The sequence below is a fragment of the Hemiscyllium ocellatum genome, chromosome 37 (genome assembly GCF_020745735.1).
Source record: "Hemiscyllium ocellatum isolate sHemOce1 chromosome 37, sHemOce1.pat.X.cur, whole genome shotgun sequence".
NCBI lineage: Eukaryota > Metazoa > Chordata > Chondrichthyes > Orectolobiformes > Hemiscylliidae > Hemiscyllium > Hemiscyllium ocellatum.
Window position 1 is genome coordinate 32462989 of NC_083437.1, and position 25301 is coordinate 32488289.

A 25301-nucleotide genomic window follows, 5' to 3' on the forward strand; every position below is an offset into this window, starting at 1 on the left:
AATCAAAGTCATTAAAAAAACCAGTCATTTATCTCATTTCTCTTTATTAGCAAACTGGTTACTATATTGCCAAACTGAGCTAGACGAGAACAGTGTCTATAATTCAGAAGTATGTTATTAACTGTAAACTGCATTGGAATGTGCTTAGGTTGTGAATATGCACAATGAAATAACATCCAGATGATCCCTTTTAGTTATGTTGGGTTAGGTATAATATTGGCTTGGGCAAATATCATAGAATCACGGAATTGCAACAGGCATGATAAGACCATTTGTCCCTTAAGTGTGTTTCAAAGAGTGATCCAATTAATTGTACAGCCCTGCTTTTCTTTTATTTGTTTACATGATGTGGGCATCACTGGCCAGGGCAATGTTTATTACCCATTTCTAAATGCTCTTGAGAGGCTGGGCAAGGGGTGAGAGGTGGTGGTGACCTGGGCATTCTTGGACTGGTGAAATCCACCAGGTTCAGGTACATTCACAGTGCTGTTAAAAAGTGATTTCCAGGATTTTGACTCCACAACAGTGAAGTAATGGTGATATAATTCCCAGTCAAGATGGTGTGTGGCTTGTTTAGGAATTTACAGGTAATGGAGCTCCCAACTATTTGCTTGTTTTGTTCTTCCAGATGGTAGAAGTCACGAGTTTGGAAGGTAGTGTTGTATGATTGTTGGCGAGATACTGAAGTGCATATAGCAGATGGTACACTCTGTTACTGTACAAACATGTTGGAAAATGAATATTCTTAAGGCAAAGTAAGTGTACCAGTCAAATGATCTTTGTTATAGATGATGTGGTTGGTGCTGGACTTATCTAAACAAACAGTGCACTTTTCATCACATGCCTAACATGTGCCATGTAGATGGTGGACAGGCTTTTGAGAGTTAGGAGATTAGTTACTCACTGCAGAATTCACAGTTTTGACCTGATTGTGTACCACAGTGTTTATGTGACTGGTCCAGTTCAATTTCTGGTCAATAGTGACCCCAGGATGTTGATAGTTGGGGAGTCAGTAATGTTGCTGCCATTGGGAACAGGTTAGATTCTCTCTTATTGGAGATGGTCATTGCCTGGCACTTATGTGGCAGGAATGGTCCTTGACACTTATCATCCCAAGCATAGATGTTGCCTAAGTATATGGACCTGGACTGCTTCAGTATCTGCTGAGTTGTAGATGATACTGAGCATTGTGCAATCATCAGCAAACATGTCCAAATCTGACTTTATGATGGAAGAAAGATCAGTGAAGGGTGGCCTAAGTTGGATGGGACTAGACACTTCTCTGAAGAACTCTTACATTGATATGCTGGGACTGAGATGATTGATCTCAAACACCACCAACTACAATTTTCTTCCTTTGTATTAGGTATGACTCCAGCCAGCAGAGCAGTATTCCCCAATACCCATTGAGTCCAATTTTGTTGGGCTTCTATGCTGCCAAACTTTGTCAAATGCTTCTTGTTGTCAAAGGCAGTCACTGTCACCTCACTCCTGGAACTCAGCTCCTTTATCCATTATTAGAACAGGACTATAATGAGATCAGGATCTTAGTGGCCTTTGTAAAATCCAAATTGCGCATCAGTCAACAGGTTATTACTGAATAAATGTTACTTAATAGTAGTGTTGATGCTCTTTACTGATGATCCAGAGTAGACCGATAGGATAATTGACTGGGATGGATTTAGGAACATAGGAGCAGGAAGAGGTCATTCAACAGTTCAAAATCATGGCTGAGCATCTATCTCAATGCCATATACCCACGCAATCTCTTGATGCCATTCATAACTGGAAATCTAGCAATATGTCGTGAACTTACTTCATGACAGAACTTCCATAGTTCTTCAGAATGGAGAGTTCCACAGGTTCACCACTCTGAGCAAAGAGGTTCCTCCTGATCTTGGTTCTTTCATTCTAACAGCATGCTCCCCAGTTCTATGTCCCATAGCCAGGAGAAGCATCCTTTCTGCATATCCTCTGTCTGTTCCTTTAGGGATTTTGTAGGTTTCTATGCGTTTGCCCCTTATTCTTCGAATTGCTGGATAATACAGACTGGGTCATCTCCCTTTCATCACATAGAATGTTCTCACCATCACATGAATCAACTCGTTGAAACTCAATTACACTTCCTCTATGGCAGCATCTCCTTCCTTAGACAAAAGAACCAGAACTGAAGCAAAACTTCAGATGCAGTCTGACCAGTGTTCTATCCAACCAAAGCAAGAATTCTTTGTCTTGTGCTCAAGTCAGTTTGTGATGAAGACTAACATTCTCTTTCCTCTTCTGAATTCTTATTGTAACTTATCCTGCTGTTTTTGGACAGGACATACCTGGGAAATTTCCACACTGTTGGGTAACCGCCAATGTTGCAGCTGCACTAGAACAGCTTGGCTGGGGGCTCAGCTAAGTCTGGAACATTACTATTGCCGTAATGTTGTCCGGGCTTCCAGCTGTTTCTTAATATCATCATGGAATCAATCAAATTAGGTGAAGACTGGTATAGTTGCCATCTCCATGTCAGGAGATGGCAAAAATCGATCATCCACTTGGCACTTCTGGCTGAAAATATTTGCATGTGCTTCAGTCTTGTCTCTGACTGATGTTCAGAGCTTCCCCATCGCTAAGGAAAGTTTGTGAGGCCTCCCCTTATTCATTGTCTAATTGTTTACCATCATTCACAACTAGATGAGGTAACAGTACAGAGCTTGAATCTGACCTGTTGGTTGTGGAATTGTGTGCTGCTTCTGCTGTTTGGTATGTATGTAGTCCTGTATTGTAGCTTGTGTTAACATCTCATTTTTAAGCATACCCTCATACAGTCTTCCTTGAGTGAGGACTGGTCGTCTAGCTTGAGTGGGGGAGTGGGGGAATGCTGGTCTATGAAGTTACAAATTAAAGTTCAATACAGTTCTCTTGAGGGTCACAGTATCTCATGGGTGACCATTTCTGAGATGCTAAATCTGTTTGAATCTACTCCATTTACTAAGCTGGTAGTGCCACACAACCTGATGGAAGGTATCCTCAATCAGAAGACAGGAGTTTGTCTCCACAGGAACTGTGTTGGGGGTCACTCCTGCCAAAATTGTCTATGCCAAATACATGAAGAACAGGTAGAATGATGAGGATAAGGTCAAGTAAGTAAGTTTTTCCCTCTTGATTCCAGAACCACCTGCCACAGAACCTGTGTAGAAAGTAAGTTATTTAGTTTTTAGGCTAACCTGCTCATAGTGGAGCTCAGTCAGATGTCTTGAATTGGACACAATATTTTGCACTGGCAATCTCATCAGTTCTTCTTTGTGATAGTGCCACCTGAAACAAGTCAGAGCCTCAGATTAACATCACTTCAAAAGACTGCAGGTCTTCAGAAGGACTGGACTGTATGTTCAGGTCCTTTGAAACAGTCTTGAATACATGACTTTTGCCACGGGGATGAGAAAGCTAACCGTTGAGCTACAGAGAATCCCTTGCTTTTGATCCTAATCTTGTAGTGACTGGTTCTAAAGTGGCACTGGATACAGTCTCTTGAGTTGATGTAGTGTTGAAGTTAATGAGTGAGAAGAGATAGAAAAATAAATAGCCAGTTCCCCTACTCAGCAAAGTGAAACGTCTCAGTATAGTGAGAAAGTTTAGCTGATGGTTTTCCATCATTTTTGATTGAAACTGTCAGTTTGTCAGGTCACCAAAGGTCGCTGAGCACTCATGGTATTAACTAGAATGAGAAATGTGCCAACATGGAACATTGGCACTAGCTGGAATCCAATTATGTCCCTATCCAAAAAGCTAAACCTAAAATTATAGCTTCATCAACCTGGTCACAATTAAGCAATCTCCTTCCTTGTAATCACAGTTGCCACATGACACATTAAGACTCCCACTGATGGTCCCTTGTATCTTCCACTAGCAATTGGCCTGATGGCAGGTAGTGGGCTGATTTAATGTTGATGTAAATTACATCTTAAAGAGTTAATGGTGGATTTCCTTGGTGAAACCAGCCTGCAATTTACCTGGATAGAATTACTGAAATCTCTATTTACTACTCTGTTTGTGGGATAGTGGAGAGGCGAGGTACAGGCACTTAGCAATATAGCTCACACACAAACCTTGTACTTACATTATTCAGACTATGTTACACAATATTTGATTATCCCAGGAGCCAATTTGCCCTAAAACCATTAAAGTAATTATAGAGTAAATAAGGAACAGATTTCCTTTTCTCTCTTTCTTTAATTCTGATGCAGCTGGTCTTCATTCTTTGTTTTCTTGTGAATTATTACTGTCGAGCAAAGCAAATTCTTGTGATATTGTAGAGTATGTAATTTAACTGTTCGAGCTCTGAGCTACTTGCTTTATTCCATCCAATTGCTTCCCTCCTCACTTCTAGTTCATGCTTGGGACAGTTTTACAAGTGCAGAACCCCAGAATGCTTGTTCAAGTGAGAGTTGTTCAGTTATCAGGACAGGCAGAATCCATGCAGTATATTCTACAGCAAAGAGATGGTTGAGGGATGATCTAATGGAGGACTTTTAAATTAAGAAGGTGTTCAGTGAGGTATTTGTTTTCATTTGTGGGGAAGATCAAAAGCAAGAGCCATAAATATAAGATGGTCACTAACAAATTTTAATAAAGAAGTAAAAAGAACAGTGATAGCTGTTACCACAACGAGTAACTGAGATGTATTTAAGGGGAAAGTGAGGTGAACACAAGTGAAAAAGAAATCGTAGGATATGTTGATTGTGTGAGAGGAGACTTGTGTGCAACATAAACTTAGGCATGGACCTGTTGGACTGAGTTACTGATCTATACATGCTATGTAATTCTATGTTATGATTCTGTTAACCCCAATTCTAGCAAGTCAAAATATATCTTGTTAGAAGATGCAATTAAAATTCACTATTACAAACTGAAGCACAGAAGCTGCTGAATGGTGTGTTCCCCGGACTGCTTTCTGAGACATACTGTTGTCATCTATAACAGAGCTTTCAGTGAGTTTGGGGGAGATTGAGCTGGTGTTGATGAGAAGTTGAGAATAGATTGTTAGTAATGGCAGTACGTGACTGAATTTGAGAAACACTATGGTCTACTGTGATGCTCCAATATACATTCTGGCCAAGGCAATGATATTGGATTGAGATTGTGTTTTCAACTTGTTGCCTGTCTGATATTTATTGAGCTGCTACAACAGTCACAAACATTAGGCTGGCCAAATGACACATTTCTCAAGAGACATTGGCTCTCACTGTATATAACTCTGCTCCGGAGTTCACTAGCAGTTGTTTCGACACTGCTGAAGCCAGCTCAGATTAGCCTGTTAACTAACTATGTATTCTCAATTACAGTTCTGACAGCATGCTTCATTTGCATAAAAAAAACTGAACAGGCCAACATAGTTCCTGAAAAAATAGACATTTTTAGATATTGTCTGTTCTCTGTTCCTCTCCTCAAGAGTGAGAGAAGCAGTGAGGTATGGAAGGAAGCTTTTGTGGAAAATAAAGGCATTGGCAGTCAGATAGAATGGCTGGTTCATGTGCTGTAGCCTTTATAAAGCTCTAAGCAACTCTAAGTGTCGGGGTCTTTACTTTTCTGCTCCCTTCAGCTTATGACTTTCTTGTCCATTAGAGTGAATAAAGAGGCCGGGGTGGGGAGTTTAATTATGGAGTTTGTGCTTGAGTACAAAAGGCAAAACCCAATCAGTGCCTTATGCAGAGGTACAGTCCCTAGGTATTAGCAGGCATCTTGTATCTAACCCATTTAGAAGTCTGGCAATGAATTTTGTCTGCACTGCAATTGGACACGAGTTTGTTCTTACCTGATGTTTATATATATGCAGCTTCCAGCATATGTCAGCAAGTAGACCTATCGCTGCTGCTGGCCCCAAGGCCAAGAGAACAAGACGAATTGTGGTGTCCTCACCACAGTCCCATCTTGAATCAACTAAGGCTAGTTTAGGTGAGATTTAATAGAATTGCAAAACAGTCTCAAGGGATTTACTGCTGTTGCTGTGTGTATCAGGAAATACTGAACTTGGCAATCTTCTTAATCTGTATGGCATGGGACCACAATGTGCTCTAATCCATCAATCCATGGGTTGAATCAATGCTTTGTAATGTCGAGAGTCGATTTTTAAAAATTTGTTCACTGGATATGGGTATAACTAGCTAAGCCAACATTCATTGACCATCCCTAAGTGTCTTTGATAAGATGATGGTGAGTTGCTTTCTTGAACTGTTGCAGCCCACAGCTGTACTGTTACGAAGGAGGTTGCAGGATTTTGACTCAGCTTCAGTGAAGGAACTGCAATACAGTGTAAGGCTTGGAGCGCAACATGCAAGCTGCCCCTTCTATTCTAGATAGCAAAGGCTTGTGTTTGGAACAATATGCTACATTTTAATCCTGTTGGAATGGTGAACTCCAACTGTATCCTTGAGTAGAATTGTGTGGAGTCCCCAGAATTTGGAAACAGGGCAAGCAGGGGCACTTAATTGTACTGCCCCATGTCAGCACACCTCAAAACCACAGACAAGGTACACAAATACCCGAAAGATGTAAAATTATTCTTCTAAACAATTAAAGAAAATAATCATCTGGCAAAATGCCAAGAACTGACCCTGACTTGATGTGGAGGATCAGATGTAAGGGGCAATAAGGAGCTGATTTTCTACTAATTAACATCTAACAATCAAAAACCTTTAGACCTAGAATGATTGACCCTGACCTCTCTGACCAATTCACCTGTCCAATGAGCTCATATTCTGTGACAGAGAGTACAGTGCTCTATGGATTTAGAATAACAGTTTTGTTTTAACAGTAACAATACTTAATGATAGAATCTTGTGATGGATATCTATGGTGAATGATGTAACTATTGGCTTTGCAGTGATGCTGGATACAATTACAAACTTACAGTAAATCAAATAAACCATTTAGGCCATTTCCCATTAATGGATTTGACTTCAATGCAATTTTGCATGTCTTTCTCGGTGGTTTATCTTACTTGGGAAGAACAGATTCACAGATTCCACCGGTGATATGAATCATTATATTAACTTACTTTTCATCAAGTCATCATAAGGTGAATTGATGTGTGTCTTGATTGAAGGCCATTCATATTTGTCGGCAATCCCCAAAGCTAATTTGTTGCTGTGTTTTTCATTTCCATATTTAAATGTTACCCCAATCTTCTACCTTCCTGAAGACTATCTCTGAGCTGGGGGCTTTCCCCTAAAGAGCCTAACTCACGCTGGTATGCAGCCCTTTGAGGCACTGGAAGCTCCTTGTACCTCATCGTCTTCTCACATGTGAAAAATGGTGACTTGGATGAGGAAGCAAAGAACAGTACCTTCAGACCAAAATCTTTATGAAATTATACAAATCCACAATACCACAAGATGTGAGCAATGTAACACAAGGGTGTTTTGTTTCCAGTTAATTACAGTGCTTTGTATAGCAATGTCTCCATGTAGACTCTTGTACTAGCCCCCCTTTGGGAAGTGGGAATGTACAGTGTTTTGAGAAATACCTAAAAAGGTGATTATGTCTAATTTATGCATTGTTGAATATATGTTTAAATGATATGTTAGCTTGGGCACTCTTTCAATTTATTGGAATTTACACTGAATTAAAGAGACAGCTTCATGGCAGTAGTGGCATGTTGTTGTTCCTTTAAGAAATAATCAGATACATAGTTAGAAGCATGTTGAACAATGTCAGTCTATGGATTTCTGTTAACTTGCAGGGAACTGATGATCATCACCTCAAAGCGAATTAGAATTTAAGCAAGCAATTGAAAACCTAGTCTGCGGAATTAATGTATTCCAAATGTGATTTTAACCTGGTTCTGTTGGCAATATTCTCCTTCCTCTCGTCAGAACGATATGGGATCCAAGATGCAATCTAGGTCAATATTTCCTGTGCACTACTGAGAGAATGCTGCACTATTAGAAGTGGCTATTATGGTATGATTTAGTAAAGAACAGGGAATACACATGGTGCCTTGGCTAACATTCATCCCCTACACAAAATTGATTAACTGGTCTCATTTGCTGTTTGTAAGGCCATGCTGTGGTCTGTTTGCCTATAAAACAAAAGTGACGACACTTCAAATTAATTCATTGGCTGTGAAGTGATTTGAATTGCTCTAAGGATATAATAGTTCTTACTTTCTTTTATAACTTTGCTAGGCATTTGGCTTAGTCTGACTGAATTCAGTGATCTAACCTCATGCATTCCACTATGAATTGCTTTTCAAACACTTGATTAATGTGTATTGTTAGGATATGCAAACTTCTGAAAAGATTTATTTTATTACCCATCACTGGTTACACTTGAGAAGGTTATGGTAGGAAGGATCCCATGTAGGTTGAGTTTAGGTAAACTGTTTTAAGTGTACATGCACGTCTATGTGAAAATTTAAATGCCCTATGTGCTTAAACTAATATGCCATGCTTCACGAAAGAAAATTACAGGTGTCATTGGTTGTAGATTAAAAGAAGATTGCAGAAATACGAAAAGGCAATGCCATGGAGAAATTTGAAAACAAGAATGAGACGATATAACTTTATATCATTGGCAAACTTACATACATTCTTGCATACATTTTCTTCAGTCCTCTCAACTAAGTCATTGATACACATTCTAAACAGCTGGAGCCCAAGCATAGATCATATGATACCTTACTAGTTCCTGCCTGTTAATCCTAAAATGGTCCATCTATTCCTACTTTATTGATTAACAAATCCTCAATCCAAGTTATTATACCAAACCATGAGCTCTAATTTTGTGTGCTATCCTCCTTGTATTTTATTGAAAATCCAAATTCATTGCATCCACCGGTTACTCCTTATCTGCCTTAAAAAAATGCTACAGGTCGTTCTGCTATAACGTGCGTTTTGTTAACATGAATTTGCTGTCACACGACTGATGAATTGGGGACACTGTTTCTAAAGTACACACTTTCAAGACGTGTGTTAACTGGAATGTGATTACATCACCAACACCTTAAGCATTGTCTCTTAATTGCAATTTTTCTGTAATGCGGAGTTGCACATGAATGCAACCATTGCGTTATAGAAGAGCTACCTGTAACAGATTTGTTAAATATTGATTCCCTCCTATAATTTTGTGTTACATTTGCCCAAATGATTTTCTAAATGCTGTGTTACCACACCTTGAATAATATAGCATTGCTGAGAATCTAATGAGGCCCCAGACTGGGAAACTGACCTTGAGAATTTAAGAATTAATAGTATGTATTTTTGATAACATATACATGTAATACTTGTATAGCTGTACAATATGCCAGGTGCTTTGGGGGCGTTCAGTGCAGCCTAGCCATCAAATAGATAAATCATTGCTTTAGATCTGTCCTGTCAGAGCCAGGGTCAAAATCCGAGCAGCTGCTTTGTGGATTTTCTGCCCTAAGTCTGGTTGAAGAATCAACAGGAAAAAGGTAGAGTCCTTTTTCGCACCACACTGTCAGGTTCCATATTTACACTGATAATACCTAATTCTAACTCCCTACCTCCTGTCTGAAGCCCAAAAATAGGCTCTTATTTGTTATGTTGCTTGTCTGACATCCAATGATAGATGAGGAGAAATATCCTCCACCTAAACTGTGAATAGTGTAAGACCAAAATTATTGTCATTATTTCCCACCAAGAATGTTGTTTCCTTGCTAGGTATTCCTTGCCCCTTTCTGATCACAGTCCCAGTTTGAACCAGACAATTTGATTCTCAGCTGAGCCCAACATTATATCTAGCTTTCAGGGGAGGTAGTGATATTGTGCTAATGTTTCTAAACTAGAAGGCCAAGCTAGGTTCAAATCACACCATGAGCTGATGGAATTCAAGTTCAATTAATAATTCTAGAACTGAACACTAGTCTCAGTGATGCTGACCATGAAGCAATTGTTCATTGTTGCAAAAACCAGCTGGTTCGCTGATCACCTTTAGGGAAGAAATCTGCCAACTTTAACTGGACTAGCCTACATGTAACTCCAGACCGACAGTTATGTGTTTTACTCTTACCTGACATCCGCCTGGGAACCCTCCAACCACAAGGGACTCGGATTTCTCCAGTTTCCTCATTTCCCCTCCCCCCACCTTGTCTCAGTCGATTCCCTCGAACTCAGCACCACCCTCCTAACCTGCAATTTTCTTCCTGACCTCTCCACCCCCACCCCACTCCGGCATATCACCCTCACCTTGACCTCCTTCCGCCTATTACATCTCCATCGCCCCTCCCCCAAGTCCCTCCTCCCTACCTTTTATCTTAGCCTGCTGGACACACTTTCCTCATTCCTGATGAAGGGCTTTTGCCCGAAACGTTGAATTTCCTGTTCCTTGGATGCTGCCTGACCTGCTGCGCTTCAACCAGCAACACATTTTCAGCTGACATCTGAAATAGCCTTGCAAACCATTAAGTCCGAGGACATGACTCTATTAGAGAGGGAAACAAATGCCCTTCTTGGTGATATTCATATCCCATGAAAAATGAACATGGTCCTGTTTGCTGCTGTAAACCATATCCAAGACTTTGTTACTCCCAGACCCCAGTACTTTAATGGCCTCTTGATCACCACCTTCTGCAAACTGAAGCAAATCTGAAGTTCAGTTACTTGTATCCTCAGTCTTATTTATCTATTATCCCTGTACCCCCCTGATCTTTGGTTCCAGCAGTATGGCAACTCTGGGATCTTTAATTTAAGGCAAACAAAGGGCTAATTCACAGAATATTTCAGCAGCCACCTCAAGATCAACTCTAAGACCCTGGAAGCAACAAGAGAAACAGAATACTATCAAGAAATAGTGAGTGAGAAAAGTAATAGCTGTGTATGTTTATATTACATGCTACAATACTTTTGCACTGATTAGATATAATGTAGCACTGGATTATTAAGCCTGTCACCATTACATGCAATATTCTAAAAAAGCCATTAAACCCTTCTGTTTTCTGTACTGAGCCTCGGCCTCTCAAATCAAAAATGAAAAATGCGCTAAACTTTGAACATGAGGCCCACGTTTGTCATGCACAATGTCAATTTGACAGACACAAGGTTCTCTTTGGAGTTGGAAAGAGAAACCAGAAAGTATTGTTCCACTTTTAAATAGACGTGGAGATGTTTACCACACAGAAGGAGGCCATTCGGCCCATTGTGTCTGCACAGGTCAACAAAGGTCTGATTTCCTGGGCATTTAGATCATAGTCCTGGAGGCCATGGCAACACAAGTGAATATCTAAATACTGCTTAAATGTTATGAAAGTTTCTGACTCAACCACTCTTCAGGCAGTGAGTTTCAGACTCTGACCACAGAATTCTCTTCAACTCTCCTCTTACCCTCTTAACTTAAATCTATGCTCCTGGTTATTGAACCCCCACCCCTCCCTTAAATAAGGAGAAATATGCCTTCCAATCTATCTTATCTATGCCCTGCATAATCTTATACACCTCAATCAGGCCCTATCTCAACCTTCAATTCTCAAAGGAAGTCAAACCCAGCTGATCCAATCTGTCCTTATAGCTCAAACTATCCTGCCCAGGCAACTTGCTGGTAAATTTCCTCTGCACACTTTCTCATCTAAGCGTATCTTTCCTGTAATGTGATGACCTGAACTATATACAGTGTTACAGTTGTGGCCTATCCAGTGTTTCATAAAGTTCTGGCATAACCTCTTCACTCTTGTCTTCTGTGTCCTGGCTAATAAAGACAAGTATACTATATGCCTCTTTCATCACCTTATCTACCTGCCTTGCTATCTACTGGCATCTGGGGAAATGCATACCAAGCTTCCTCTGATCTTCAGTACTTGTAATAATGTAATAATGTAATCTATTGCCTTGTTAGCCATCCTCAGGTACATTTCTTCCATTTGCCGTTGTTGTTCTCAGCTGACTAGTTCATTGATATCCTCCTGCAGTTTAGAGCTATCTTGTGACCTGTGACCAGAGAAGATTTGAAAATTACTGCTTAGGGTCCTCCTATCTCCTCCCTGCCTCCCTTAACATCCTGAGTTACATCTCTTCTCAGCTTGCAGATTTATCTACTTATAAGGCTACTGAATCTGTTGGTAACTCCTTTCTCTTTATGTTCATTTCTTTTAATATTTTATAGCCTATCACCCTAATGTCTTTCCCTGTGTTGTCTTTATCCATTGTGAAGACAGATGCGAAGTGTTTGTTGAGTATTGTGTCAGTGTTTTCTTTTCAAAAAGGATGGTGCTGGAAAAGCACAGCAGGAACAGGAGAGTCGATATTTCGGGCATAAGCCCTCCATCAAAGGCTTATGCCCGAAACGTTGACTCTCCTGCTCCTTGGATGCTGCCTGACCTGCTGTGCTTTTCCAACGTTCCCTATGTTCCCTTTTTGACTCTGACTCTACAGCTTCTGTAGTCCTCAGTTTCTCCATGGTTTCTAGGTCCACACAGAGAGTACCTCTATGTTGCCTACTCTTTCCCTAATTATTCCTTTGATTTTCAATTTTTAAAAAAAAACCTTTGAGTTTTTCTTTACCTGCCAATGCTTTATTGTGTACTCTCCTGTCTTTTCTAATTTCCCTTTTTAAGACTCTCCCCTCACTAGTTATATTCTTCCAGGGACTCTGCTGTATTGAGCCCTCTGTGTCTGACATAAGCTTCTCTTTTTTTCTTTCTTAGTCCTAACCTTTATGTCCTTGACATCCAGGTTCTCTGGCCTTCATTCCTTGCTTTGTCTTTGTGGGAACATTTTTGCCCTCTGTTCTCACTATTTCCTATTGAATGCCTCCCCCTGCACTGGTACAGTTTGATCTGCAAGCAGCTGCACCAAGTCCACTTGGGGCAAATCAAATCTTTGTTTAGTAAATTCCTCCCAAGGTCATCCTTCTCCTTTTTCTATTACTATCCTAAATCTAACTGAATTATGGTCAATATTTCCAAAATGCTCCCAAACTGATACACCTTCCAACTGCCAGGCTCATTTCCAAATATTAAGCCCAGAACTGCCATCTCTCTTGTTGGACTTTCTATTTACTGACTAAAAACTTTCTCCTGGATGCAATTTACGAATTTTGCACACTCCCGACCTTGCACATTAAATATCCCACATGGTATGTCTCTATTTCTTATTAAATTTCTTATTATTTATTTTATACTTCTCTGAAATTTGATTCCATATTTGATCCTCAATCTCCTGACTGTTTGGCCAATGGTGCACACACATTAGTGTTTTTTTTATTTCTAATCATATAATCTCATTTGATGGTTTTTCCAAGATAAATCCACTCCTTGGTGTTGTATTTGATTCCTTTATTGATATTGCCATTGCTTTTCTACAAACACTTGCTTAAGCTGCAGGGTGACCACATCTTGAAGCATATTAGCCACGAAGCTCTCAGCCTTGTGAATGCACCATAGTTCTACTCAGTTAGCACTCAAGCTGCAAGGCTGAGATCTCAAGTTGCTCAAGCTGGAGACCAATGGTGGCCTGGATTTCCCACATAGTGCAGGATGTGCAAACTATAGGCCTGAGCTCCCCCAGACATACCTTAACTCAACTGAATATGGACCCATGCTTTTAATTTACTCTTAGTCTTATTTATGAATTGGATAAATCCAATTTGTTTTATTTCAAAAATGTACTTTATTCATAAAAATATCTTTAGTACATATGTAGTCAATGAAGCAGTTTGGTTCTGTACAGTAGTATAAGAATAAACAAATAAATGTTGGAGTTTGACTCTGTCCAACAAACAAACTTGTACAAAACCTTATTTACATTACATGAGGGGCGGACTCCCATTTAACTTTGACAGAAAGAACTCAGACCAGTTTTTCCCCATTATACCTTGGGGCAGCTGCTTCAGACTTTAGTGCACCCATCAGCACATAGTCCTGGACCTTTGAATGTACCAGTCTGCAACACCTGGTCGAGGTCAGCTCCTTTTTCTGGAAGACCAACAAGTTTTGGGCAAACCAAAGACTGTCTTTCACAGTGTTGGTGGTCCTCCAGGTGTAGTCAATGTTTATCTCTGTTTGTGTCCTGGGGAACAGACCGTAGCATCCTGTGTCGTGGAGTTGCTCGGTACAAACCTCAAGTAAAATCACTGCAACTTTCTCCAGACCTCTTTAGCAAAGGCACATTCCAGCAGGAGATATGTGACAGTATCTACCCACTGTCTCCGCAGCTGCTCCAAGGACAACGTGCAGTGGTGCAGAGAGTCCAGGTGTATATTAAGGATCTCACAAGTAGTGCCCTTCTCACTATCAGCCAAGCAATGTTTTGATGCTTGTTGGAAGGTTCTGGCAATGAGGTATTCTGCCAAATGACTTTGACAGTTTGCTCAGAGTACAACCCGACAAGATCCAGTCTCTCCTTTTCCCACACGATCTCGAGTATGGTACGTGCTGACCACTTGCTGATGGACTTGTGGTCAAAAGGGTTTCTCTTCACTAATTTCTCTCCAAAGACCAGGTGATACGAATGGTCCAGCTGCTTGCAGCATTCTGTGACAACAGGCCAGTCCCATCCTTTGCAATACCGGGGACAGGTAGAACTTCAGTAAGTAGTGACCACTTGGTGTTTGTGTACCATGGGTCTTGTTTATGTCCTGAGTCCTGTTAGGGTCTGCCACCTGTCTGTCCATTCCTCTGTGAGGGTGCTCACCTCACAAAGTCCTCTCAATGAATGCTGAAATTGTCCTTGAAAGTTTTTTTTTAATTGGTTTGCAATTAAATAGCTCAGAGAATTGCTCATTTTGTGTTAATATGATGGATGAACAGAAACTGATTCAAAATGCTGACTGTTGCAAAATTCCACACACGCCTACTTCACCTCCCAGAGGAACATGTTTATGAGGGGAATAATGCAGAATTACCCTTGAATGTTGGCAGCAACTAACACTTAAGGATTAAAAGGAAAAACTGAGTGTTAGCCAGCACTGAATTGCAAACAACTCATTCAGAAGCATCAGGAAAACGAGTTGTGAATCCAGTGCAAAGCTAAGCTGAAGATTGGCAGATGTTAATTTCACTTGCGGTGTTTAAGTTCTTTCAAAGCAAAAGCTGGGGTATGACTGTTACTTTTATATTGTCAGCACGACAGCACCTGAGAAATAAATTCATTGTTAATGAAACCATTTTATAAACCAGGCTACCATCTTTCAAATTAAAAAAAGGAACACTCTGGCAATTGATGAAACCAGATGCCAGGGTATGAAGACCATAAATTGTGAGATTTATTCTCATGAATTCAGTAAATTGAATTATGCTATTATTGCTTTTGTTGTTACGTTGAGCTGATGCCAATACTGGAGTGTATAACTTTTCTATTTCTACTCCCAGTGAATGTATAACAAATATAAAGATCCTCCTATGTTGTCCCATTACCCACTCCCAGGACAGATGCAGCATGAACTAGATACAAAGTAAATCTTCCGCTCCACTGTCCGACGCCAGTGTGGGTGTGTGTCACATTAGGCACAGTGCAACCTATAGCATCCCATCAAACAATCGGGAGTAAATCCAAATCAGACTGTCTGTTCATTGATGAGTAAAGTGAATATGATGGGGTTCAAATGTCATTGCTGCTCTAATGCCTCTTGGTGGCAGGAGACACAGGGGAGACAAGAGGATCATGTTGCTGCTGCCAAATTGCTGCCTGAAGCTAGACTTTTCAAATTCACAAGAGTAACTGAAGGGTGGCGCTCTCTTTGCTTCCAATAGACCTCTAGGCTTCCACTCTGTAACTCTGTAAACCATCACAGGTGAGCTTGCCTACTCTTCATAAGGTGGGTGTGGTGGATATCATGAGTGAAAACTTTATCCTTTTGGAATATCAATGTATTTGCTTGGATGTTAGCGTAGGCTTTGACTGGGTCTTGGGAACAAATAACAAAACAAAGTAACTAAAAACCTAATCTTCAGGCAAACTGATCACATTTCCTGTTGGTACAAAAGACCTCCAGACAAATGTAAACATAATCAGTTATCAAATGAATACCCTAGTTACCATGTGCCTGGTTTGATTCAAGAAGTTACACCTCAAGAGTCTTGGATGAAGGACTGTCACTTTAATTCTTCCCTTTCTGGAGCATTTATTTTGGAATGAACACATTGAAACACTTTGAGCTAATTGCTGCTGAATTTGCAGTTTACAATCTGATACCTTAGCCTCCATCTGCCCAAGGCAAGTAAGATGAATCCACTGGAGACAGCTGGTACATCACTGCAAGAATATTAAACAGGGACTAAGCAATGAAGAGTGAGAAGATCAAGGGCTCAGCAGGAATGACTCACAAAGCAGTTCTTCTCACAAAGACTAGTAAAACCTGTGAATCTTTCCCAAATAAGTGTGGAACGTCCGGGGCAATTAAAATGTTCACTACTGAAAACAATAGATTTTTGTTGGGAAGGGTATCACGGGATGGGGTTCAGAAGTGGACAAATAGTGTTGAGGTGCAGATTAGATTGTGTGACGGAGCAGGTTTGAAGAGCTGAATGGCCTCTTTCCATTACCTCACCAGCAGAAACAATTAGAACATAGAACAATACAGCGCAGAACAGGCCCTTTAGCCCTCGTTGTTGCGCTGACCTGTGAGCTATTCTCAGCTCGTCCCCCTACACTATCCCAAAATCATCCATGTGCTTATCTAAGGATTGTTTAAATCTCCCTAATGTGGCTGAGTTGACTACATTAGCAGGTAGGGCATTCCATGCCCTTACCACTCTCTGAGTAAAGAATCTGCCTCTGACATCTGTTTTAAATCTATCACCCCTCAATTTGTAGTTATGCCCTCTCGTACAAGCTGATGTCATCACCCTATGAAAAAGACTTTCACTGTCTACCCTATCTAATCCTCTGATCATCTTGTATGTGTCTATCAAATCCCCCCCTTAGCCTTCTTATTTCCATTGAGAACAGACCCAAGTCTCTCAGCCTTTCCTATCAAGACCTTGCCTCCAGACAGTTCTCTGTATCTACCTGATTAAATCCTTTTAACATTTTAAAATTCAATATATCACTTCTCAATTTTCTGTATGCAGGAGAATACAAGCCAAGATATGCATCATCGTTATTTAAAGAAACTAAATGCTTACTTGCTGCTCAGTTTCTCGCATTGCCACAGCCCGCTGCTTATTTAGCGTTGGACAGTTTTCCTGTTTCCTAAATTTAGTGCATGGGTTTTTTTTTGAAGATTAGATTAGATTCCCTACGGTGTGGAAACAGACCATTCGGCCCAACAAGTCCACACTGACTCTGTGAAGAGTAACCCACCCAGACCCATTTCCCTCTGACTAATGCACCTAACACTGTGGGCAGTTTGGAACGGCCAGTTCACCTGACCACACACCTTTGGACTCTGGGAGGAAACCGGAGCACCTGGAGGAAATCCATGCGGACCCAGGGAGAATGTGCAAACTCCACACAGACAGTCGCCCGAGGCTGGAATCGAACTAGGGACCCTGGTGCTGTGAGGCAGCAGTGCTAACCACTGAGCCACCGTGCAGCCCACTGGGTTGCCACATGATTTTCTGAGTCTGCCTGCTATCTTGCCTAGTGGGCTCCACTAAATTCTCACTGATTTCAGACAGGAACTATGTAAAACTAAGAGACTGTGTTAGCCTTGAACACCTCCAGACCTGAGGGTCACAAATCTGCCAAAGTACTCAACTTACCTCTGAAACTCGTGCTATCTGAAGCTCTGAAACCAGCTTAGACTCTGAAAACAAACAAAGTTCTGTTTCATATCAGGGAAACAACATGGAGGTGAGTGGTTTTCAGAGAGAGCTTTGGTATTTTCTCAGATTGGAAATGTTTTGTTGGCCCATGAAGTATCTAACCATGATCTCAGGCCATTGGTCTGCCACTGGTGCAGGTCTGCAGTTGGTATATGCACTTATCTGGGAATGGTATAACGTTAGTAGAGGGTTACCACAGATACTTGTCTGCCACGAGTACAGGTTTGGAGCAGGGGTAACATTTGTGCTAGCCTGGCAGTGACACAGTCTAGGGTTGATAAAGATCAGTTACTAATAGAGGTTTGAATTGGTACAGTTCAGTTAATGATCCTGGACTGCCAGTGGTATTTATCCTGTCTATGTACAAACCAAGCATTGGAACTGACTTGCTACTGATGCAGATCTGGCATTGACTTAGGTTTGCCGCTGATAACAGGTCTGTCACTGCTGCTGCTCTGGCACTGATTCATGTTTACCCTTGGTACATGTTGATAGTGTTGCATATTTGCTACTGAAACACTTACAGGCCTGGGATGAACTAAGACTGAAACCGACTTGGCATTGGACCGTTCTCTTATCAATCTGGCCCTGATCATTATTAAAGACATTCTATTAGCACACAATGACCTGCCCTTGTTCTTCTGAATTATGATTGTGTTTTTTTTTCTCCCTCTAATCTCTGCAGACGTGGATGAGTGCCAAGTCCATAACGGAGGTTGTCAGCACAAATGCATAAATACTCAGGAATCCCATTACTGTGAGTGTAAACCAGGGTTCCGGCTTCACACTGATGGGCGTACCTGTCTTGGTGAGTATTGCACTGATACAGACTGACCGTATCTAATTGCAAATCTCTGGCAATCTGTTATGGCTCTGAAGCCCATTCCTGTCCAAGGAAGTGTCAGCATTCCTCCTCAGCTTGAGAATCCCTCCAAGTACCTGTGCATTAGGTCATCAAGATCACTTTTGAAGTATTATTATTCCCTTTCCACTCTTCTTACACTGATGCCATGTTGTTAACTTGTTTCCTATGGTGTCCTAACAGATTTCTCCTACTTCCATCTTAAACACTACATGTAACACACTATCTGCATTTTACTCATTCATTAGTCTCACTGTCCTGGCTTTTTGTCCATTGAATGCATTTATTCCATCTTTCCCTATTTCATCTATTCCTTCAGATCAGGCTTGAAACTTTTACTCAGATACTGATCTGCTCCATGATTTCTATTTGCTATCTTCCATCATTGCTGTTTGGTCTCTTGTGCAAGTTTCTGTGTCTCACCTTCTCCCTCTCTGCATTTGAAAACTTCCTTAAAAACCTTTTAAAGCTCTTTTGACCCCAGTCCCTGATTCTCTCTCTCTTTGCCTTTCTTTCCTTTTGCTCAATGTCCATTTGTTTTTCCTCACAAGATATTTCTGACATGAGAAACCCTATATGAACACTTGCTGTAAATTAACTGCAGTTGCCCAGTTCCCTTCTCATACAGTCTCTTTGTTCCCGTACCATGGTTCTCACAATTTACACAAGACCATAAGACATTGGAGTGGAAGTCAAGACATAATGCATTCCTCTCACCAGCCTTTCTGTTGTCAAATCATCCATACTTTAATTGATTAGTATTATTTTTTAATGAATGCTTATAAAGGTTGATCTGTGCCCACCTCAGATAGTGGGAGTCAGAAGTTGTTAGCTAGGGTGTGCAGCCCTGACTTCTTCAGCTCACACTTCCAATGGATATGGCTTCCCTCTGTGAAAATGGGATTGTAGAAATATCTCAGAAAGGAGACGAAGGATGTGCTGATTGGGTGAGATGAACTAAAATTGGCAGATGCTTCTATAGAGTATAAAAAGCTATCACTAACCTATTGGGCTGAATGGTCTGCTTCTGCTCTGTATAATTCTACATATTTCTTTCTTGTATGCTTATGTTTGTAAACATTTGAAATGACCAATTATGTTAAATAATTTTATTATTGTATTTCGGTAGTTAAATAGTGACATTGATTCCTAACATGTAGTTTGAATTATTACAGAGTAAACACAATCCTCAGATACTCTTGGCAAAAGTGATGGAGACAGGGCGATTTTTATTATGTTACTCCCATTTACCGCTGCTCATTATGAGAGGAGTTGTGCTGAGTACAATTGTACCTAGTTGAAGGAAAGTTCTTTCCAAGCCCCATCACATTCTGCTGTCACTTAGAGGGCCAATTCCTGCTGGGTTGGCAGACACTGTATTGACCTTTGCCTCTCATTTTGAGCGCAATTATGCAAGTGATGGAAATGGCTGTGATTGAGGAGGAAAGTTTGGAAGATACGATGGAGACTGAATAAATACACCAGGTTTTAATATAGCAACAATATAACTGGAAGGAGCCCAGCAAGCTCTGAATATGGGCCAAAGCTAACTTTGGATCATAATCAGGCTTCTGCCCAGTTTCAGACGATGCTGTCATTAGTGATGACTGAATTACACCCGGCTTAGATTTTTGCAACTACTTGATTTCTAAAATGTTTAGCTAAAATCTGGTCAACGTACAGATACAACATGAGTCAGCTCCACATGTGACCAAGATCCAAAACTAGTCAAAAAGTTGAACTGAATTCTGCTACCAAGGTGATCTCAACTCTGCTGTCCACATTTGAACCTGGTTGCTAAATATTGGTACACAATACTTTATCTGAAATGCTCAGGACCAGCTGGTTTTCTGAATTACAGAATTTTTCGAATTTCAGAATAAGTGACAGTCTGATGGTGAAATTTTTAAAAATCTTACCAAAGAGCAGACTCACTGTGAGTAAAACAGGCCCTGAAACAGAACTGAGGCCTGCCAGTGCTGGGCCATGCCCCCTCCCCACCCCTCATGTCGCATCTGAGTGATATGCATCGAGTGGGTGTGGAGTTGGGTTAATTGTTTGCACGCCAAACAACCACGTTAATGACAAAAAAACTTCACGAGAAAGCTTTTGGATTTCAGATTTCGGAATTTTGGATAAAGGGTTGTCTAACTGTACTTTGAAAATTGAGAAATTGGAACCAAGCTCATTAGATTGATTTGTCACAGTCACATATCTGTCAAGTTTGGTGGCCTTATTGTGAGTTTGATATTGTGCTCACCATATTTTACACCACAAATTAAAAAAAAACAGCTTGTATCTTAATTGGAAACATAGGCTGTTAGGATACGTAGTCCCTTTGCATGCACTGAGATTACTGGAAAACATGTTGACTGCGGCATCAGCTGTGACTTTGCAAGAAGCACTCAACCTCAAAGTCAGGTTTTTGGTTTGAACCCTTTTCCAGACAACTTAAAGTCTAGCCAGGCACTCAGGACTGTATTGTGGGTAGTGCTGTGTTTCACGTGAGACATTGATCTGAGGTCGGTCCTCTCAGGTGGACACCATTTGAAATAAGTACCAATGTCCTTATTAATATTTATCCTTAACTGAAATCCCTTTAACAAATTGTCTGGTTGTTGTCAGAATTGACAACAATTGTTATTGTGGGACTTTGAAGTGGGCGTATTGAGTGTCATGTTTCTGACATTACAATTGGCACTGCATCTCATTGTTGCAAAACATTTCCAGACATCTTGAGGTCATAAAAGATGCTCCAGGAATTTAAGTTCCTTCTTTTAAGTTTATTTAACTTGAAAGGAATTAGAAGTGAAATAAAAAGGAACAGGTAACTTTCAATCACACAATTTATATGATTACAAGTTAACATTTACCACATTGAGTGAAGAACTCTTAGACATTTTCTCATCATCTATAAATGAATCTATTAGAACCTTCCTGACCCACTGAAATCTATAAGAAAAAAAAGGTGACTTCTATATAGAGTAAAGGTGGCATTCTCTCAGCCCAGGCTGTGCAGATAAAAGCATTTTCATGAAATGATGTTGAAGATTGATAAAAGAATGTTACACTTTAAGATGTGGAGAGCACTATTTTCTTGGCTGATTGTTTGCACCTTGAAGGTTATAAAATCTAATCACTGCTGAATAGACACTGATGCCATTCAGGTCTTAGTTGATCTTCAGGATTCTCATCTGATATTTCTGGAGTGTTTCTTCATTTCCTCTGTAGCATGATTCAAAATGTTCAGTGTGACATTTGCTCTATGTACCATATTTATGTATGGAAGGTATCAATCAATGATTCTGATCTGTTTTTTGTGGATTTGCCAAGTTTTAATGGACACCCATGGCACTGCTTTCCTTGCTTTATACCCTGGTGGAAGTAATTTTACTTTCCTCTCCCCAGAATCAGTTTGGTTGCTTCTGTGACACCCTTCCTGATTTCCATTGAAGTTAACGGAAAGTTAAATGGGGCAAAGCACAAAACGTTAAGCTTATTTGATTCAGGCTGTTTCCTGCTGCGCAGCTTAGTTTAAAATTAGATCGAGTGTGTCAGAGTACCGTTGGATCTTTTACACCCATCTGAGAGAATCTATTTCTGCATCTCACCCAAAAGTTGGCATCTCTGACTGGGCTTCTTGGAAAACAGGTTTGATAGAGACCTGGGAAATGGCAGAATGGAGAGGGACCTGGGAGCTAACCTGGGAGTTAGAATCTTGAGGAGTGGTAGAACAGTAATTATTTGGACTCCCTCCAGTAGAAACCTTCATTGGAGATTTATATAATGTTCTGGGTTGCGTGGATTTAGTCTCTTTGAACCAGCAGGATTGCCTTTGGCAGCATGTTATCCATGAAAACAAAATACCAACACACCAAAATGGGAGAATTCACCTCTGTATTCATGAACCATTGATGCAGAAAGCCCTGATACCAAAAATGCTTTCTCTCCCCGTTCTGTGGAATGATCTTTTTTTGAAAATGTATTAAAACATGGCTCTTCCACATTACTTAATGCTCCTGTCACACTAACAGGCTGAAGTGTGTATGCGTGTGTGTATTGATGCTGTTCTGGTCAGTCCTTGAGACAGCCCCTGAAAAAGGCAGCTACGTTGAGGGAATTGGGTATTGAAGTAGCTATGTAGTGTTCCGAGCTGGTCCAAAGCATGCTCTGTGGTTAGCTTCAGTTACTCTTAACGGACCACTTGGATTGTAATCTCACCGGGGTGGGGGAATGTCAGGGAGTCTGTCTGCATCTCATAATATTTCACAAGAAAGAAAAATAATCGTGGTGTAATGAACATTAAAGGTTTCTTTTGGAGATGCTTATTTAAACAGAGAACAGGAGCTGAATGGTTTAGGCACTAAAATAATAAAGCTGCCTGAAACTAATTGTATCCTTTCAAGGATGGACAACTGTGATTCACAGTGAGCTTTTAAATGCCTGATGGGGAGCTGCAACATGGCAATAATCTTCCTGCCTTTGCCTATGTCACACTTGGAAAAAGTGAGCATGGCAGATGCTGGAGCGTCAGTGTCGGAAAATGTGGCGCTGGAAAAGCACAGCAGATAAGACAACATCCAAGGAGCAGGAGATGTTTTGGGCATAATCCCTTCATCAGGAATGTGGAGGGGGAAGAGGGCTGAGAGATAAATAGGGGCTGGGGTGGGGGTGGAGCTGGAGTGAAGGTAGCTATGATTGCGATAGGAGGATGGATATGGGGATTCCTGCATCCACCTATTGCCTTCCTAGCTACCTTCCCCCCAACCCCAATACCACCCCCCTTTATCTCTCAGCCCCCTTCCTCCTCCACATTCCTGGTAAAGGGCTTAAGCCCGAAATTTCAACTCTCCTGCTCCTTGGATACTGCCTGACCTGCTGTGCTTTTCCAGCGCCACACTTTTCAACTCTTGGGCTTAAGATACTCATGGGAAGGAGTGGGATAGGCATCTCATACACGCAGACATACATACACGCAGACATACATACACGCAGACATACATACACGCGGATACACATACATGCGGATACACACGCATGTAGACACACACACACGCAGACACACATATATACAGATACACAAGCACGTAGACACACACGCAGACACATATACACAGACACACATACATGCAGACCCACATACATGTACACATGCAGACAGACATACATGCAGACACACATACACACAGACACACATACACGTACACATGCAGACACACAGACACACATACACGCAGACGCATACACACACACACACACGCACACACACACACACACGTCGAGTCCATGTAGATGTCCAGTAACCTGCCTACTTAAGTTGTTTTCCCATCTCCAGGCCACTGCTACAAGGACTGGAAGATTATGCCGTACTTCTCCATGGTTTCACCCTTCCCCTTTCCTCTATAACTATCTTCAAACCAACAACCCCCCCCAAGATCGTTTGTTCCTCCAACTCCAGTCTTTCACGAGCTCCTCATTTTGTTCACTTCACTGCTGCCAGTTGTACTAGCAGCTGCTGAGCACTAAACCTCTGGAATTTACTCCCGAAACTTTTTCTCCTTTCAGCTGTCCCATAAAACTTATGACAGATTTTGGCCACCTGTCCTAGTATCATCTTATCTGACTTAGTGTCAAATATTTGTTCAATAATTACCTCTTTGGAGCATTCAAGGTGCTATATAAGTACAAGCTGTTTCTGCAATTAACCAGTGGCTCAGTAGGTTTCACATCTAAGGCTGGTGATCTGCTTCAGTTGAGTCAGCATCATAGGTAATGCCCATATTCCCATAAAGTATCTTTTGGTAGTTGTCCCCTAGCCAGGCATCATTTGCTGAGATAGCAGCCCTAGTAGTCAGAAGCTTGTGGGTTCAAGTTTCTGTTCCAGAGATTTGTGTGTAACAGTCAGGTGGACACTGTCAATGTGTATACTGCTGCTATAGGTTGAGAGGGCATTAGGGCCTTGTTAGGAGAATTCTACAACCCCTCAGAAAGTGATTGATGGTAATCTACTTGCAAAGCTTTACATTCAAAGTTGAAACCGGACTGGAGAGACCATGTCTGCGGAGGACTGAATGATTGAGCAGATAATCGAAAGTTACTGGAGATGCCAGAGGGCGTGAGCCTTGTAGAAGCTTCTGATTAGCCTGATAACTGAGAACTGACTGTCTGCTCCGGACTGTTGAGTATGCTTGCTGACCCTCCATGCAAGAGTAAGTGATGGACAAAACCACTTGCTCCCACCATCCCCGGCTTCTGGTCTCACTAAATATTTGGACTGGGAAGAGATGGAGCATGAAATTAGCTGATCCCTGTAATTGAAGAGCTTCAGGAGATGAACATTCTTGACATGTTTAACTGATGAAAAGACGCCTTCAATGTGACAGGTGAACACCAGACCACAGCTTCCTGCTGATCAGCACATTCCTGGCCCCATGCTGAAGCCCTGAGGGACCTTGAGATTTTAAAGATATTCATGGTCCATTGGACCTACACTCCGAGTGGGAACTGAAGAGGTGCTGACAGCTGCCTGTCAGAGGGCAGTGGTTTTAGGAAATTGGCAGAAAATAAATCTAAAGTTGAAGAAACTTCTCTCGTCTTCCCTCTTCTGAATGTGTTCTGGATTCTGGGCTGGAACGGTGGTGGTCAGTTTTATTATATGGAATGAAGTTCTGTGCATCAGGCATATTGATTGGGCTTTCACTGACAGGTGTTATTGCATCTTTTACATGTGTG

At 41.1% G+C, this 25301-nt stretch overlaps 1 protein-coding gene across 1 annotated transcript in view; it reads left to right on the forward strand.

Annotated features, from left to right (window-relative positions):
* LOC132833825 (multiple epidermal growth factor-like domains protein 6) overlaps positions 1-25301 on the forward strand; it is a 427573-nt gene that overhangs the window by 260026 nt on the left and 142246 nt on the right. Inside the window, exon 6 of the mRNA XM_060852450.1 lies at positions 18393-18515. Coding sequence (XP_060708433.1) covers positions 18393-18515 — 123 coding nt within the window. The remainder of the gene's footprint in view (positions 1-18392; positions 18516-25301) is intronic.